Here is a 17,801-nt window from a genome sequence, read left to right on the forward strand (position 1 = left end):
TCAGCAATTATAAAAATTATTTATCGAATATTAATTGTAATTGCAAAATAATTTACTGCATATCACTATCTACATATCAATATTAATCTTTAAACATATCTTTCTTTCAAAGATAAAAGTCAAGGACGTCCCATCTGCTTACTGCTATTCATTTACTGACCCACACATAATAACCTTTGATGGCAGGTAATGTCCAGAATCTTTCTTCTTTCAGTGGTCTTTATTTCCTTTAGTTTTGCTATTATTGTTTTGTTTTAAATGCCACACTCTTTGTTACTTTTGTCTTTGTCAATGATTTGTACTTTCTTTGGCTTGTTTCTAGACATTGTATTTGTGTTGAATAATTTATCTTAACTCCAGTCTGGATAAACAATGTAGACAACTAGTGAGCCTGAATTTTTGGATTATTACAAGTGAAGATTTAATGAAGATTATTGCAAATGCACACAATCATTTTTGCTTGGTCGTTTACTTATTTTTGATAATGAGTCAGTTATTTTCATTAAGCATATTTACTATGTTCTATGTTTATATAATAGCAGAATAATCTTTGAGATTTCTGTGAAATGATTAATCTATTAAATTTATCTTAATACTGATTACTTTTAATTGATGACAAAAATATTCATTTAATTTGGGTTTTTTACCATAAAAGCCTTGGTGGTTATTTCTGGAATTTAAGTAAAATGGCCAAAGTAATGAAAAAAATCAAAATGATACTGCTTTTAATGTCTGGATAGAAAGATTTCATTTTGGTGATGCTGCTCATGAGTCTAAGATATTCTTAAGAAAGACAACTCCTTGTCTAGTAAAAAATTGTCTTCATGATACCTGACAGGTGTTCTAAACATATTGTGATAGTTGTCAGCAAAATGATTCATGAGTGAACAGTTGTAGAACCCTCTGTTATAAAAAGCACTGTACAGACTTCAGAGAGTACTGAGAAGTTGTCAGCACTGATCACTTATGCAGAAATCTTTTATGGCCGTATTTGGAGATTTAGCAGCCGTGGTGAGGAATCCTCAAGAAAGCATAGTGTGATGTACTTAATCTGTGTTCATTCAGTGAGATTAGTTGTGAAATATCCAGGTGACAAGCCGTATTCTGAGTGCTGAGGGTAAGGCAGTGAATGAAGTCAGTAACTCTCTCTGCCCTGATGCTGAACTTCGGATAGAAGAAGAGATACAGGAACATTATTAACAACAGCAACAGTAATAAAACAGTGTTGTGAGGAAATACATGCCAGGAATTAAAACAGGTAGAGAAGAAGGGATGGAAGTAGAGCTCATGATTTATTAAAGAGTCTGGTTATCAAAAGCCATTAAGTAACGGGCTAGCTGGACAAGCATTTCCTGGTAAGAAAGACAGCCAAGTGCACGCACACTCAGCAAGCATGCTCTCCCTTAAGAAGGGAGTCTGTTGAGTGGGCAAAGAGAAAGAGACATGTGGGGAAGAGTTAAGGTATTTAGGGTCCTGTTGAGTCATTCATGAACACAAATCAGTCTTCAGAGCCATAAAGGTACTGGAAATACAAATTTCTTAGTCTCAGGCCAAAATACATTGACTACTAATACATACATCTAAGAACTTTTTAAAATTACATTTATATTGTTATAATATGTTATCCTGATTCTTAATGTACTTAAATTTTGTTCATACTAGGATATATGATAACTTCAAGACTGGGACATTTGTGCTTTATAAGAGTATGTCACGTGATTTTGAAGTACATGTACGTCAGTGGGACTGCGGAAGACTTCACTACCCTGTGTCATGTAACTGTGGTTTTGTTGCAAAAGAAGAAGCCGATGTAGTTACTTTTGATATGTGCAGTGGTCAATTACATGAATCTCCACCACATTTATTTGTGAAGAGCCAAGATTCATCATCAAGCAATATCAGAATAACTGAATCTTATTTAGGAAGAAAGATCACGGTATGTGAACAGAGGTCAAAGTTTAATATTAAAAAGAATTTTCCTTTTATTATTTTGGATGAACTTCTGTTCATCTTTAAAAATTAGGCACTATTATGTTTTGATATTAGTCGTTGAAGAAAATAGCACATGAAAGATAATGGATGAATATGATTAAAATATATATGTGTATGAGAATATCTTGCTCACTGGTATGAAAAGGGAAAGAAAATGGCTTTCGATTGACTCATATATTGAAAGAAAGCTTCTTTTATAACCTGCTATTCAAAATGGAACACATTTTAAAAAATTTTTTTTCATTTACCTTTTTAAAGATACTGTTTCATACCAGTGAACAAGATATTTACATCTTAAGGTCATGCTCACCTTTTCATCTTTCAAAAAGTAAATTCTTGGTAGCTATATTTGAATTTAATTAAAATTTAAATGTGTTATGGTTTTATAACACTTACTGAATAATAATTTACAAACAAAGCATTATTTATCTGAATTTTTTCATCCAAAGCCAAAATGTAAATCAGGAACTAGAAAATCATTTGCTATATGTATAACATAGTAAGTATACAAAACATTTGTATATCTGATACATATATAGATGAATTATATATATATAATATATATATAATTATATATATATATAAAATCAGTAAACAATTATAAACCAGAATAACATCAAAAGGCACCATGTGTTGTGGCACATACCTGATAGCCCAACACTTTGGAAGCCAAGGGAAGAGAATGGTGAGCTCAAAATGAGCCGGGGTTCCATAGCAAGACTCTGTCTCAAGTAAACAAATAAATAAAAACAAAAAGATAATTCACAAAGGAGTAACACTGAAATATGTCTAAGTGTACAAATAATCAACAAAACCTTGAAATACCGCATCAGTAATTAAATAAATCAAAAGCACGAGCTTTCATATAACACTGCCAAGAGTAGGGACAACGGAAAAAATTACAGCCTTTCTGAGGGACTCTATGTATACGTCATCGGATCAAAATTTTCAACTCTGGGAATTGGTTGTAGTGAAGTAATTAAGGATGTGGTTAACACCAGTGACGTTCATTGCATCTCCCCCTGTAGCGGGGGAGAGTTACAGGTACCTATAGGAGAGTTTAATGAAAGCTAAATAAAATGAGACACGTAGTAGAAAACATTAGGGTCAAGAAAATGAAGGGGTGGGCATTTGTTGATTGCTAGGCAAAAATACAAAATGCAGACTTTGTAATGATTTTAACTATTTCAGTGAGTAGGAATGTAAAGTTTGTTTACTCTTGAAAAGAAATTCCCATAATGAGTTCACACCATTTTTTTTTTAAATGAAGAGACAAGGAGTATGTTAAAACTAAAAAAGAAACACAGTGATGTGTCTTTAGTGTTCTTAGGAAAAGTCATTTTGCCAATTATACTTCCAGATGGCTGGCCTCGGGATGTTGTGGGACCAAGAGCGGCTCCCAATCAGATGGCACAGGCTGTTGGGGTCGTTTAATCTCTCTCTGCTTGCTCTGTTTCCACTTTCCCAGACCACCATATAACTTGGCTGTTGATTCTGTTTTGCCGGGTGGCAGCAAAAAGAGACTGATCGCTATGAGGACTTGTGTTCCTCTCAAATTACGTTTGTGAGTGTAAATTAACGACTTAGCAATGCAGTTCTATATTGCATTACTACTATCCAAAATGTGACTTTGTTAACGTTGCCCTTACTGGTTTTTACTGTTTCATTCACATAAAACATCACATTTTAATTATTAAAGTAGTCTCAAACCATTTGTTTCAATGATGTGGTCTTGGGAGATGGCTCCATAGTTAAGGGTGCTGGCTGATTTTCCAGAGGACCCAGGTTCAATTCCCCACACCTACATGGTGGGTCACAACTGTCTTCAACTCCAGTTTCAGAGGATCTGACACCCTATTTTGCCTGTGAGGGTACTAGGCACACACATGGTGCACAGACATACATGCTGGCAAAACATCCATTCACATAAAAATTAAAATTAAAAAAAAATTGAAATTGTGGCCAAATTTCAAATTAGCATAATGTAAAAATGAGTTGCTTTGAAATGCAATATTAAATGAAAGTTTTCATGAAAAAAATCAGTGTTTCATTCTTTGTATGTACGGACAAATAACTCTCTTGTATCATACGTGGCACTCCTCATAACCGCCTGAATTCAGCCTCTTCCATCCTACGGTTGGTTTCTCTGCTTTCAGATTTGGTTTTCCTCCGGAGCGTTCATCCGTGCTGACCTCAGTGAGTGGGGTATGAGTATAACGCTCAGGGCCCCTAGTTTAGACTACAGAAACACATTGGGGCTTTGTGGCACCTTCGATGAAAACCCGGAAAACGATTTCCATGACAAAAACGGGATCACAATTGAACATGACGTCAACAATTATATTGCTTTTATCAATGAATGGAGGTGAGAATTTAGCTATTATTCATTTGTTACTGTGTTAATATGAAGTTTAAGCAGTGGGTCACTCAACATCCTGCCTTTTCCACAATATATTAGTGGCTGAAAACATGCTTATTCAAATAACCATCCTGTTTTTCATCTGGAAGGCTTTTACCAGGAAGAAGCATGTTTGACAAAATACCAGCTTCCCGACAGTTTCCGGCGAAACCCTCCTACTGCGGCTGCCTGCTGGGTACTGCCTCGCAGCAACTGCTTTCTCACCATCTGGACAGTGGATCTCACTTAGAAATGGCTTCCAGCTGCAAAGACCTCAAGCACATCCAGTTCTCTTCCTTGATACCAGACCTAGATATCACCTCTGAATATATCAGTTCAGAAGCTCTTGTTAGAAAAATAAGCACTCATGCACCCAAGGAAGAAGATAATTTGAATTTCTTACTACGAGAAGAAGCCCATACAAACCTAACCAAACTGGAGTTAGGTTTGCGGCATCCTGGGAATGAGACACAAAACCCACTGAAGTATTTCAGTAATGAGAGGCACGCGCAGGACCGGGAGATGAAGAAGAATCCACAAAACAGATGGAAACGACAAAACTTGAAGGACTTTCTTCCCATATTTGCTTTCCAGAGTCTCGGACAAGCCAACCTGGAAGAGTTTTCTTATTTTTTCCCCGAGGACCACACCGAGGACAGCCATCATGAGTTTGTCCCCTCATGGCCCACAGCTTCGGGCCTCACTGAACTGAGCATCTTGGCTCTCTGTCAGCAGACATTAGCTAACTCCAGCATCGGAAGGCTCTGCCTTCCCTTTCTTCACAGGGCGCTAACCCATGTCGTGAACATGTGTGTGAAGGATGTTCTGTTGAAGGATGATGTGAGCTGGGCAGATGAAGGAGTGGCCTTGTTAGAGAATGAGTGCGAGAGGGGGATTTTAGAGGAAGGAAAACACAACATGGAAGAATATAGGAAGTCAATAGGAGGCATTCTCGAAGTGTTAAAATGCCCCCATCTGTGCAGCGGCAATGGGCAGTGTATGGACTGGGGCTGTGCCTGTTTCCCAGGCTACAGTTCCTATGACTGCAGTGACTCATATGGTATGCAAATGTTCTGAAACTTTAATATTGAGGGTGACATCTGATACTAAAATGCCCTTGTCTATAGTGTTTATTAAGTCTCTAGTGAAAAGTGTATTAGTTACTACACTTACTTCATCTTATTCAAAGTCAAGGCAGATGTCCCTGTAGCTTCCTGACTGGCACCCTGCCGTTTGGTGGCCTTTTTCTGACAGCTGATGATTCTTTCCAGCTGCTTTCATCTCCTTTGCTGTCCCTTGGAACTGCCAGGCCCACCCAGGAGCAGGGCCTTTGTACACAGTGGGTGCTCCTGTCTGTAGAGAATAACCTTTTGCCTAGACCACATGCATATTCAGTATATCTTAAGCACAATTTATTATTGTTTTACTAAGTATACTAATTTGCTTAAAAATTTTTAAGTCAATTTTGGGAGCTCTTTTATCTCAGTATTAACTTAAAAAATTCCTAGTAGTTTTTTCTCACGCAACCCCATATTTTTATCTCCTATAATATATAAAATTTCTTCTTATAATATATAAAATTAATATAAAATTTCTGCAAAACACACATTCCTACATTTTATGTTTTCTCACTTTTTAAACCATCTTTGTCCTTCCATGACAAAAACTGAAGTTATATGCGGGCTTCATTTGGTTTATTACTGTGCCTCATGTAACGAATACATCGGTCAACAGACATTTGTTACAGACGTGACAGGATAAACTAATACAATTTTTTTTCATGAGGATTTTGAGCCTTCTGAGTCCATATGCTCACAATTTGTCCCCTGAGGCGGGCTGCTTAACTCGCTGAGGTCTTTGCAGGACTCAGCAGGCTCGGAGCTGTTTCACGTGCACACACTCCTTTTAACAAGCCGCTCTCCCTGAGGCAGGTGAGATGTGTTTCCTAAGACCACAGCTGGAAAAGGGGCCACATGAAAGCCAATTAACTCTGAGTGCTAAGAAAAGCCTTCCCTGCCAGTGATTAATAAACTCATAATTATGCTCATCGGAAAGTAAAAAATGTGGACGATACTGGAGTAGGAGTGTATGTACACTTCGATAATTTTTTCTAATACTGAAATAATTTTTGAAATGTAAATATTGTACTGCTGACTGAACTATTTTATTACAGAAGCATATTTTACCTCTAATCCATCTATTTGATACAGACGAATGTGGCCAAAGAGATCTATTTTATGATAGTAATACTTTATTGACATCCACCCTTTATCGATAACAAATATTACTGAAATATTAGTGAAATTTGTGTTTGAGTGTTATCAGTTATAACAATGCTTTTATTTTGATGGTTAACAGTACCTCTTTAAAAACAAGATTATTAAATATTTAATTGATTAATTACTATAAATATTATTTTCAGTATACTTTGAAATGTTATTCGACTTGTACTTTTAATTTAGACCTTCAAAATAATGATGCTGTGTTTTTACTGCAATTCACAAGGCAAGTGCTGTTTATTATCATTTTCTTTTCTAAAGACATAGCTCCTGAAGTTACAGAACTTGAGAATTCTGGATTCTGTGATATTCAGAAGCAGAATTGTGCTACAGTGAGAGTTTTTGGTCAAGGCTTCAAAGAATCGCCTTCCATCAGGTGTGAAGTTACTAAACTGGAGGTATGTATGATAAGCACAGGCTGCAGGTGCAGTGTTGAAAATGGTTTAATTTGTGATTTCTGTAGGTTAATTTTGTCTACTAGCTACCAACATGATCTCAGGGTGTTCGACCCACTAAGAGTTACAGGAAAATGACCAAGCTGCTTCTCCAGAAAAGCTACCCTGTGAACTTTACTAAGTATTTTATATTATTTTTTGAGATATTGGGTCTTGATTTTCATTCCTGATTAATAAAAATTAAAAGAACATCAAGCTTGTTTAGGGAAGCATCTTCTTTTCTTGAGCTGTAAACACAATGAGTGGCAACGGTTTTCAGCCATGGTATCTGTCAGGGAGTGCAGGAGATGGCGATGTCTGAATATGCCCTCAAAGCAGAAACGGGATTGTTGTGCTCTTTGTTCACAACTCCTGCACTAGTACTACGGATTTCAGACTTTAAAATAATCCCAGTCCATCCCCTTTCAGTTGTTTTCAAGGTTATAAAAGCAGAACATTATTCAATTTAAATGTGTCACATCCAATTATACATATTGTTGTGAATTATATGATCCCCCTTTTCTTTTTTAAGTAAAACATTTATTGTAAGGCCGTTTTTTGAAATTTGGACAAGTTGAAAGCTTAAAACAGTCAATCATATTTTGCATTCTTACCTTATCTCTACATTGATGAAGTGAATTGTGAATCTGATACTGAGAATTTGCTGAAGGAAACAATTGTTGCATATATTTTACTTATCGAGTTATGCATAAGTATGCTCATTACATTATGTTGTTCATAGAACCTCTAGAATTTCATTGTCAGTGAAGTAGATATGTGGCCTGAGCAGATTTGATAATATGAGATCATGCTACCAGTCAATGATTAATCAGAAGAAAATTTTACAAATGTATATTCTCTTGGAAAGTACATATTATGTTTACTCTTAGATGTGTTTTATGCGTTGTGATTTTTACTTCTCTCCCTTCAAAACATCTGACATGGAATTTTGGAATTCCCTGAACATTATAATGACTTGTAGTAGAAAAGAAAGAAAGAAATTTAGTTGCCAAACCCAAGATTGGCCTACATGGCAAATATTTATGTTACATTAAGTTGAATCAATCTCTGCTATGCCTAATTAAAAAAATTAAATATAGTTACATTACTTCCCTCTCCTCCTATATCCAACCTCTCCTATGTGCCTCTCTCTGGTCCTTCTCAAATTCCTAGTCTCTTATTTTTTAATTACTATTATTACATATCAATCAAATAAGAGTTCATTTAATGTTGCTTGTATGTATACATGTATAAGACTGTCCACTTGGTACTGGAAAAACCAATTAACTAGGCCTAATCTTAACATCTAAACAGAAAACCTGTCCAACGTGGGTTTTAAGGACTTTCTTGATTCACTCTTTATCATGCATAAATTGGCAAAATTTAAAAATACTGCAACTATTTGTTGAAAGCCCCAGGCTTCATCTGTATGAATGACACTATGTTTAAACTAAGCTAATGTCTTCTCCTAGTTTGATTATTTATTACAGGCTAGTTATTGCTTGTAAGTGCTCTCAATGGATAGAGCATGCACACATGTCTCTCTATCATCTATCATCTTCCTATCGTCTATCCATTTATCTGTCTGTCATCTATGTATCTATCATCTACTTTCATCATCTTCATCTATCTAATCTACCATCTTCATGAGCTGACAGCAATGTCTCTAATTCTAATGGAATGGCACAGGTTCACTCTAGTCTCCTTTCCTTATCTGTGTCTCTTTTCTTTGCAGGTAAAAAACAGTTCTCATCATTCCAATATATAAGCCTATTTTCCATTCTTTGCATATATATATACATATAAGTTACATATATATATATACATATATATAAATTTCAGATATTTTACCCTCTACCTTTGAACAGTAAATGTATAAAATGATATAATGATATACCAGCTAGTGATGTTCCCAAAATGATGTACACTATTTTCTTTACCTTCCTCTTCATAGTAGTTATGTATTTCATACAATTAGTTTGAATGTTTGTATTTGTATTTCTTTTTGAGTTTCCTATACATTCTACTTGATTTACATTAAAAATAATCAGAGAATATCTGGAATAGATAATTCTAATATTTCTAATTCATAATTCTAATAGTTGGATCTGTATGAAAGTTATGTACAGAGAACAGTTCATTTCTTCTCTTCCATATCACCCATTTTCTTCCATTGTCTGTTTTATTGTCCTGAGTAATGGGTTCCCATTATCTCTTATTTTTATACTGTTCTCTCCATATACTGACATATGTGTCCACTGCCATTTTCTAGGTAACCCTTACTATATTTCTTTTGCACAAAGGCACACATACACATTTCCTGTTTTATGTAGAGAATAGACTATCACCACTTACAGCTCTTTTCTACTATTATAGTAGCAATTTTAAACAAGCCTTGGTCTAGAAATTCAGCCACCTGAGCCACCATTTTCTTCATTGTTTCCTCTAAAAGCCAAACCCAGCTTTTAAGCTGCTGATGCACAGGATTAAGTCCAACCAGCAACCCTGTGGGCAGATGGCTTTCTAGCTCTTGTCTCCTTTTGTGGGCAGCTTAGACATCCCCCTCATTCTCTTCATGCTCTACTACAGACCATGAAGTTTTACACCTTTTTGCTTTTCAAATGCTGATCTCTCCAGCCATGTTGGATTTCTCTTTATCCTTCAGGAAGAAATATATAACCTCCATCCTCTGATGTCTTCCTTGACTAGATTAGACTTGGTGCTTTTGTATTAAACCTCAGTTTCAGTTATCACAACAAAATGATATATTCTATGTCTTTTCTGTTGTGTTTTCCCTCATCAGAATACCAACAGCTAGTGTGTATATGTGTATAGGACTGACCACATAGGATTGGATGGATATCATTTAGGTACAGTACAAATGTATGAAATTCTGAAAAATTAAAATAGTTAAAAAGAATATTCTCAGCACATAATAAACATTCACAAAATATTGAATATAAAGGACGTAGAACCATATTTATTTATAACTTTGGGTCTACCTTTTCATAGAGGAGTAGAATTCATATCTTAAGGACCAGTCATTGGCTGCAGACTGATTTCACACAGGAAAACAAGAGATACTACATTCCTTAAGCATAGCTATAATGATAGCCTTGAGACATTCCTTTCTTTCCTCCTCTGCTAGAGGAACCCATTGACAGATCTGCTTTAACGGACTGCTCCTCCTTGACTATAGATATCTGAACAACTTTAGTCTGTCAATCACCAAGTCTTCAAATCTCAGTAGACTCTGTTCTACACAAACTGGAGTGATGTCTCTGCCCTTGCCCTTTCTTGCTGACCAACAATGCTGAGGCACTATCGAGTTGTATGACCAATGCTACATGTTTGAAAATCATTGTTCAGTCAGAATATATTTTTATAAATATGAATTCAGATGTTATCAACACAATATATCCTTTTAGTTTTCAATATAGTTATCAGTGCTCAGAAAATTATTCTGCCTCTTCCTTTTCACACTCCAAGACATTTTACAGTACATTAAATAATACCCAAAGTGTAACTTAAGCATGACATCCCACTGTTATTAAGTAGGATAAACTGGCTAGAATTCTACTCAAATGACAAAAACTAGATTAAGCAAAATGAAACATTTTACTGAGGAGAGTATATTTCTTAGAGAATTAAAGAAAATAATGTGGCTGAATCCTCATGGGAAAAAATCTTTAACTTGGGATGTGGATGCCATGAAAAATTAGTGTGTACACAATTATATATGTGCACATCTGATTTTCGTCCTATTATTCTTTGTAGACTTTATTTTAAGGCTAAAAAATTTTCAAATAGTTGAAGCACTGATGCAACTTAGCTGTTCCTCTGGACCATTCAATGATCATATAACAGCATGAAAGCCCAGTGGGTACCAACTAGAGACATGTTCCAGGAGGATGAATGTGGGAACTCTCAGAAAAGAAACTCTGACACGGAAAATCCATCTATCATGTGTCAGCTATGCATTCCACTACTTTCCCTCTTGTTCTGAAATCCATTATTCATGACCAACCTTGGCAACTTTTTTTGATAGAATCTATCAGTAATGTATGCTTTGAGAGAGGTTTTTTTTATTACCAAATTATGTATATTTTTACCACTTTAATGTGATTTAAAAAAATTATTTACCCCATCATATGGTATAGATATTTTACAATTTCTAAGTTGGTTATATATAATTTAGTAACAAAAGGACATCACAATGTAGAAGTAGTTAATTGGTTTTCCATTATATCTTCAGTATAATGACAGTAAGTGGGTGCTCGGAGCAAGTGTCTACACACAGACAGTCTTTCAAGACAGCAGAATGGTTGATTGTCACCTGCCCACAGATGGCCAGCATTCTAATACCATGGATCTGATGAGGGAGAAATCCTTTGCAAAGTTTCAATTAAAGGTAAGAAATAAAAGATATCATTTCATGCATAAACAAAATTTCATGGTGAATTGATGAGGCAATGTTTAGGAGAAATAATCTTATTGTAAAACTATATTTCACAGGTATCTAATGATGGTTATGCATTCAGTAATCCCAAGATAATAATCATATATGATGGTGCTTGTCAAGTTTGTGACCCCTATGTAAATGACTCATGCATCATGAAGGTATGTTTCTTATTTTCATAGCATATAACACATATATTCACATGTCTTTGGCATATTGCTGTACTTTTCCAACCTTATGTTAGAATGGCATGGACAAATTCTTAACTCACATTTGTGTTAGTCTAATTAAAATTAATCATCTTCCTGTAACTCTTGTTGGTGTAGCAAGGAAGATGTTTCTCCCTTTAACATTTTAAAGTGGCAGAATATTTTCTACCTGAAGCATTGATGGAGAAACTATATAAAAGTAGAAGATAGTTTAATTCTATCACTTGGGAGATGGAGGCAGGAAGATCAGAAGTTTGAGGATGTCCCATCATGGAGGACAACCTGCTATGTGAGACCCAGCCCCTCTTCTCTGTACCCCTCCCAAAGAATCGGAGAAGAGAGTTCATATTGGATCATTCACTCATGTGATCCGATGTACCTTGTTTCCTCTGTAGTAATAGTATTTTTTCTCAGTAAGATTTGTCCTTGTGATTAACTAGTCCTTTTTTGTAGGAAGTGGTTTGTATTTGAAAAGGGTTTATAAAATGTATCTAATGCTTTTAGAAAAAGCCGTATTGTTTTTGCTTGTTTGAGCTGGTTTTATTTTTTTTTCTTTGGTTACCTAGAAGGCTTTCTCACATGAAAACTGATGACTTGATGAACACAATGGATCTAATATCATTTGACTCTTCAAAATCAAAGAACATAAAACAAGTATCCACACATATACATATGAAAATAAAACAATCTATATACTTTATTATTTCATGATATAAGCATTCAGATTATGTCAACAAGAAATTGTGTTGTAGAAGAGTGATTTGTTTTTATTTTCTCTGGAATATTTTGTTTCTGCTAGTTTAAAATTTTTTTCAATGATGACTTTCAAGATTGTCATGGCCTCTCAGCTATTTCGTCTATTTTGTACAGCATTGTAAGTGGTATCAAAAGAGTTGCTACAAAATGAGCAAAAATGATAAATAAATGTGAATCTTCTGAGTGAGTTGAGGAACTGGTGCATTCTGCTGATTTCTCCCTGGCAGCATCTCTTTCAGGGATGTCTTATAACTATATCTATTATGAAGTACAGGTAATTATATCATGAATCTGGGCTGGTAGTGGAATTCAAAGGACAGAGTAGGCAACAAAGGGAAACAGAAGATATCTATAAATTAATGTCATTCTTCCAGATGTACAGGAAAAGGCCACTTTTGTTAATAAAACACTGACAGGGAGGGCTGGACTGATAGATATGGTGGCTATACTCTCTGTTTGTTACTCAGAAACCATGCAATAGTATCTCATGGCTTACCTGCATTTTCCTATTCCTCCAAATTAATCAGTTACATTGCTTTTTATGTAAAATGAATAATTTGTTTTCAAAGATGTATTCATGTTGTTTATAAAAACTCTTTCCAAATCCAAATATATACACTGCCATCTTTCTGTTTCTAGTTTCTGTGTATTAGACGTTAGACGTAAGGATGTCTTATTGACATTTTCTTTGTTCAAATTCCACTAGGATAATGTTTGTGTTATTGATGGTCTCTGCTACACTGAAGGCGATAAAAACTCTACCAGCTCTTGTTTGATTTGTAGACCCCATTTATCAAATTCTACTTGGTCATTTTTAGACAGTAAGTTCTTTATTACTGCAACTATTTCTTGTACAAAAGTTTTAAGGTGATTCTAAGCCATAACTGATACTAATGTATTTCAGATAGATGAACAATTTATTTAATTTAGCTATAATTACTTTATAAGTTTCTTTGCCTTAAGAAAAAAAAGACAGGAATATGTTTTAATACATGGCCCCAAACGCCAAATAACAATATTTTGGTTAACAACAGGCTTCACATGTGTTCATATCACCAAGTGGTTTCATAGATGTCTTAATTTGTGACTATATACTACATGATGATACCATCATAAAACTGGTTAACAATGTATTTCTTAGAACTTGTTCTAATGTTAAATGATACATGACTACATATAATTTATATTATCATACTGAAATAGATTATAAGATATATATTCTAACATTTAATAGTGAAACAATATTTGAACTGTTCATGGAAGAAAGAAATGGGAATTCTTAATTCAGGTACACATCATGTTCTAAATCTAACTTTACTCTGTTCAGTTTTATGACAAAGAATTCAGCTATTTCATCTCCAACAGACATGAATTTATCATTTTTCATTTATGGTATTTATACTCAGTACTCAATAAAGTGCCTTTTAGTACCCTTCTTTTGTGATTCTATGAATATAATCCTGTGTACAGATGAATTTTCATTCAAATGGTACCACAAAGTGTGGTCACATGACATAACTTCTTCACTTTCCCAAGTACTACAGTGATTTCATATGAGTGTCTGAATTCCTTCCTCATGTGCTGATCCGGTGTTATTAGTTACATGGATTAGTAAGTGAGATACAGCAAGACACAATTCTCAGAGACTGTATAACTTTTTCTATATAAAACTACATTTACACAGTAGTTTGTGATATACATGCCATCTTATATGTAAACTCCATTGCTTTGTTAGATAACTGTCCCTATTCACTGTTTAGGAACAAGATTTACAGAATACTAGACAAAGCGAATGAAAGTTTAAGGAAAAATGATGAAAGAGATAAAGAAAATGGAGACCACCTTCTGAGTTGGAGTCTGTCTTTTAATGGCTATAGTGTGATAGATTTGTGAGTAAGCCATAGCGTTCAATGAAATGAGGAGTCTTAAGCCTCGTGTGGAAGGGGAGGGAAATAAGATCACTAGTAAGGCTGCTTTTAAAGATATACAGGTATAGATTGGGAGCTGGATCTGGGGTCTCCTGGCATCAGTGCATCCTGTGTACACATAATGCACTTGCAGCCCAGATGCCGTAGTGAAGTTGGTTTTCTTACTTGTGTTTAACTAGCAGGCGAGGGAAGTACACATGTTAAAATATAAGACAGTATAAATTATATTTTGGAATGTTTTCTGCATATAAAGGAAACATCCCCTATTCCTGACACAGCTTCACTAGGGTGTGAGCTTGGCCACTGGAAGAGGCTCATAGGAACAGGAATTTGGTCTGACTGTTCCCTACCAATTGTTACAAATGGGGAAGTATGTAGAATAAAGAAAACTTAAGGATGTAGATGGAGGGGTATAATCACAGAAAGTAATGGGAGGTGCCAAGGAAGAAAGTGAGGCTGAAAGAGCAAGTATGCACAGATAGAGTGAGAGAGTCTGAGAGTGCCAGGCTCCCCAAGAAGTGGAATGATCAACACAGCTATTTAAGACAAAAGAGGAGTGTCTCCAACACAGAGTGCAATGCTGCCTATATGTTTTATGCAGTGTCCAAAATATTACAGATTTGCTTGACAACATTGACCCTGAACCTGTCAGTTACTTTTGCATTTATACTGAATGGAATAACATTTAAATAACAACAACAACAAAAAAGCAGCTAATAGAAATTTAAGCAGAATTAAGTCCTTATTAGACACTTGTCTCTATGGGGACTATCAGAATCATGCTTCTTTCCCTTCCTATTTACTTTGGTACAGACAACCATCCTCCTGTGATTCAAGCACTGCAAAATAAATTACAGGCATTTTATGGAGAAGACTTTGAATACCAGTTCATGGCCTGGGATCCAGAAGGCTCTGAGATACATTTTACACTGGATTCCGGTCCTGATGGGGCAAGAGTTTCCTCCAAAGGACTTCTTACATGGAAAACAGAGTCACTGACTCCTCAGAGATTCACTCTCCGTCTTAAGGATGACTGTGAGGCTGAAACTACAGTCACAATTGAGGTCATAGCTTATAATTATCTAAATGTCACTGGCTCTTTTATAAATGCAACCACTTCATTTTAAATCCAAGCACAAGTCACGGTCTTAATGTCAAAGAACAATGAAGTCATTAAATGTTCCATGTTTGATTGTTGCTTGTAGCAGCAAAGCACCTTAGCGACAGTCACAATCATGGATCTAAACTGATAGCTGACGTTGTACTTTGTACTTGATAGACAAGGATGAGAATCTCATTCCTTTCCACTCCCATGGAAATCCTGACTAAAATAAGATTGACAATTACACCCTTTTCCTTCAAATGAAAGAATCTTGGATGCTGAATTAGAAACTAAAAGTATAGAAAGAAGACATAAATAACTAATTGACAATTTTCCTTTATTGATATATGTAGTACGTCAGGCATAAGGCTTGAATTCTTATAAATTCTTTGTGATGTGCATGTATGTTTAAAGTTTGACATGTATGCTTTCACACAGACACATGTGATGGAAGATAATTGTATTTGGCCATATTTGCCTGGAAACTGAAGTCATGGTCTGTCCTTAAATTGGAGATACATGAGTGCTTACTGTCTTCAACATTTCTGATTTTGTTTCCTAGTATTCAGTTTGCATTATAGAAGTTGATCCTTCTATCCATGGGGTTTGGTGTTACATACCTAAAAAAATCTGTACTTGGAAGGCTGAGGAAGGAATATAAGTCACAGGCCACTTGGAACCAAATAGAATCTTTTTTAAAAATTAGAAAACAAAACTAAGTTATTCTACTTGAAATATTTTTAAGTACATATATTTGAATTGTGCTCTTGAGAGTGGATATAATTTTTTAAACAAGCATTTTGCAGAGATACATAATTTGATTATACAAGTACATAAGCCCTTATGCCTGTCATGATTTCACTTGGTACTAACTAAACATAATTTTATTCAAAATAAGGCATTTATTATTTGTCTTTTGCAGGTAACTGTGAAGTCTTGTGACTGCTTGAATGGTGGCTCATGTGTGTCTGATAGGAAATTTCCTCCAGGAAGTGGAGCATACCTGTGTGTCTGTTTGCCTGGTTTCCATGGTGGTCTTTGTGAAGTTGATGCCAGTGGGTGCCAGTCAAACCCTTGTGGTCTTGGCATATGTATTAGTAACTTAAACAGTTACTCTTGTGACTGTCCTTCTGGGCTATCAGGTTGGTATGGGTTCATTATGAACCAAATGAGAACGTGAATGAATTAAAAGGAAAAGTTCCTTGGAATATTATTTGTGGAACCATGCAAATCTACGTTCTTAAGATTGTGATGCATATTTTTAAAAGTCTGGCAAAAAGTATCACAGATGAATACACTGCTTATATCTTGATTATTTGTAATTGTTTAATTATAATTTATTTAATTATTTTCAATTACTTTTACATACTTTTGCTTTTATATATTCTTGCAATTTAGTCCAATTTTTAAATCTAACAGCAATCAAGGAACTCTACTGTATGTCTATAATAATTGTTACATCTATTTTGCAATAAAATACATTTAAATGTATTGATATTGAAATATGACATAGATCAGGGAACCCTGTGGACAAGAGGCAGGAATGTGGGAGCCAGAGGGGATGGAGGACATTAGGAGAATGAGGTCCTCTACATCAACTGAGCAATGTTCATATGAACTTACAGAGACTAAGCAGAAAGAATGGAATCTACACAGGTCTGCACTAAGTCCTCTGAATATATATAATAGCTTTCAGTTTAGTATTTTTATGGGATTTCTGAATGTATGAATGATTGGATCTCTGATTTCTGTGCCTTCTTCTAGGGGCTCATTTCCTTCTGTTGGCTTGTCTTGTCCAACTTCAATGTGATGATTTTTGTTTTATCTTACTGTATTTTATTTTGTTAAAAAGAGAAACATTTACATATATATCATAGAATAACAAAAATATTTCAGGGAGAAAACAAATATTATCACATAAGGAATTCTTTATTACTAATTTACTAACTTAGAAATATCATGGGTTAAATCAGAGTTGAAAACAAATGAAATGCTAGCTTACTCACTAATTCATGACTTGCCCTAAAATGTCTGGTTCTAAAAATAAACATATAAAAAATATGCCTTTATGCTGTGAGATAATGCTTTTGCACACTGGTTTAATAAAACGCTGATTGGCCAGTAACCAGGCAGAAATTATAGGTGGGGCAAGAAGACAAGGAGAATTCTGGGAAGAGGAAAGGCTGAGTCAGGAGTTTCCAGCCAGACACAGAGGAAGAAAGATGACAAGGCAGAACTGAGAAA

At 35.1% G+C, this 17,801-nt stretch overlaps 1 protein-coding gene across 1 annotated transcript in view; it reads left to right on the forward strand.

Moving 5' to 3' along the window:
* The window catches only part of Vwde (von Willebrand factor D and EGF domains), a 68,768-nt gene that overhangs the window by 26,277 nt on the left and 24,690 nt on the right, over window positions 1–17,801 (forward strand). The window contains exons 9-18 of the mRNA XM_016002756.3: window positions 113–186; window positions 1,663–1,936; window positions 4,149–4,357; window positions 4,501–5,450; window positions 6,931–7,067; window positions 11,359–11,514; window positions 11,619–11,723; window positions 13,234–13,348; window positions 15,269–15,519; window positions 16,480–16,699. Of these exons, the coding sequence (XP_015858242.3) occupies window positions 113–186; window positions 1,663–1,936; window positions 4,149–4,357; window positions 4,501–5,450; window positions 6,931–7,067; window positions 11,359–11,514; window positions 11,619–11,723; window positions 13,234–13,348; window positions 15,269–15,519; window positions 16,480–16,699 (2,491 nt within the window). The remainder of the gene's footprint in view (window positions 1–112; window positions 187–1,662; window positions 1,937–4,148; window positions 4,358–4,500; window positions 5,451–6,930; window positions 7,068–11,358; window positions 11,515–11,618; window positions 11,724–13,233; window positions 13,349–15,268; window positions 15,520–16,479; window positions 16,700–17,801) is intronic.

Source organism: Peromyscus maniculatus, chromosome 3, assembly GCF_049852395.1.
Source record: "Peromyscus maniculatus bairdii isolate BWxNUB_F1_BW_parent chromosome 3, HU_Pman_BW_mat_3.1, whole genome shotgun sequence".
NCBI lineage: Eukaryota > Metazoa > Chordata > Mammalia > Rodentia > Cricetidae > Peromyscus > Peromyscus maniculatus.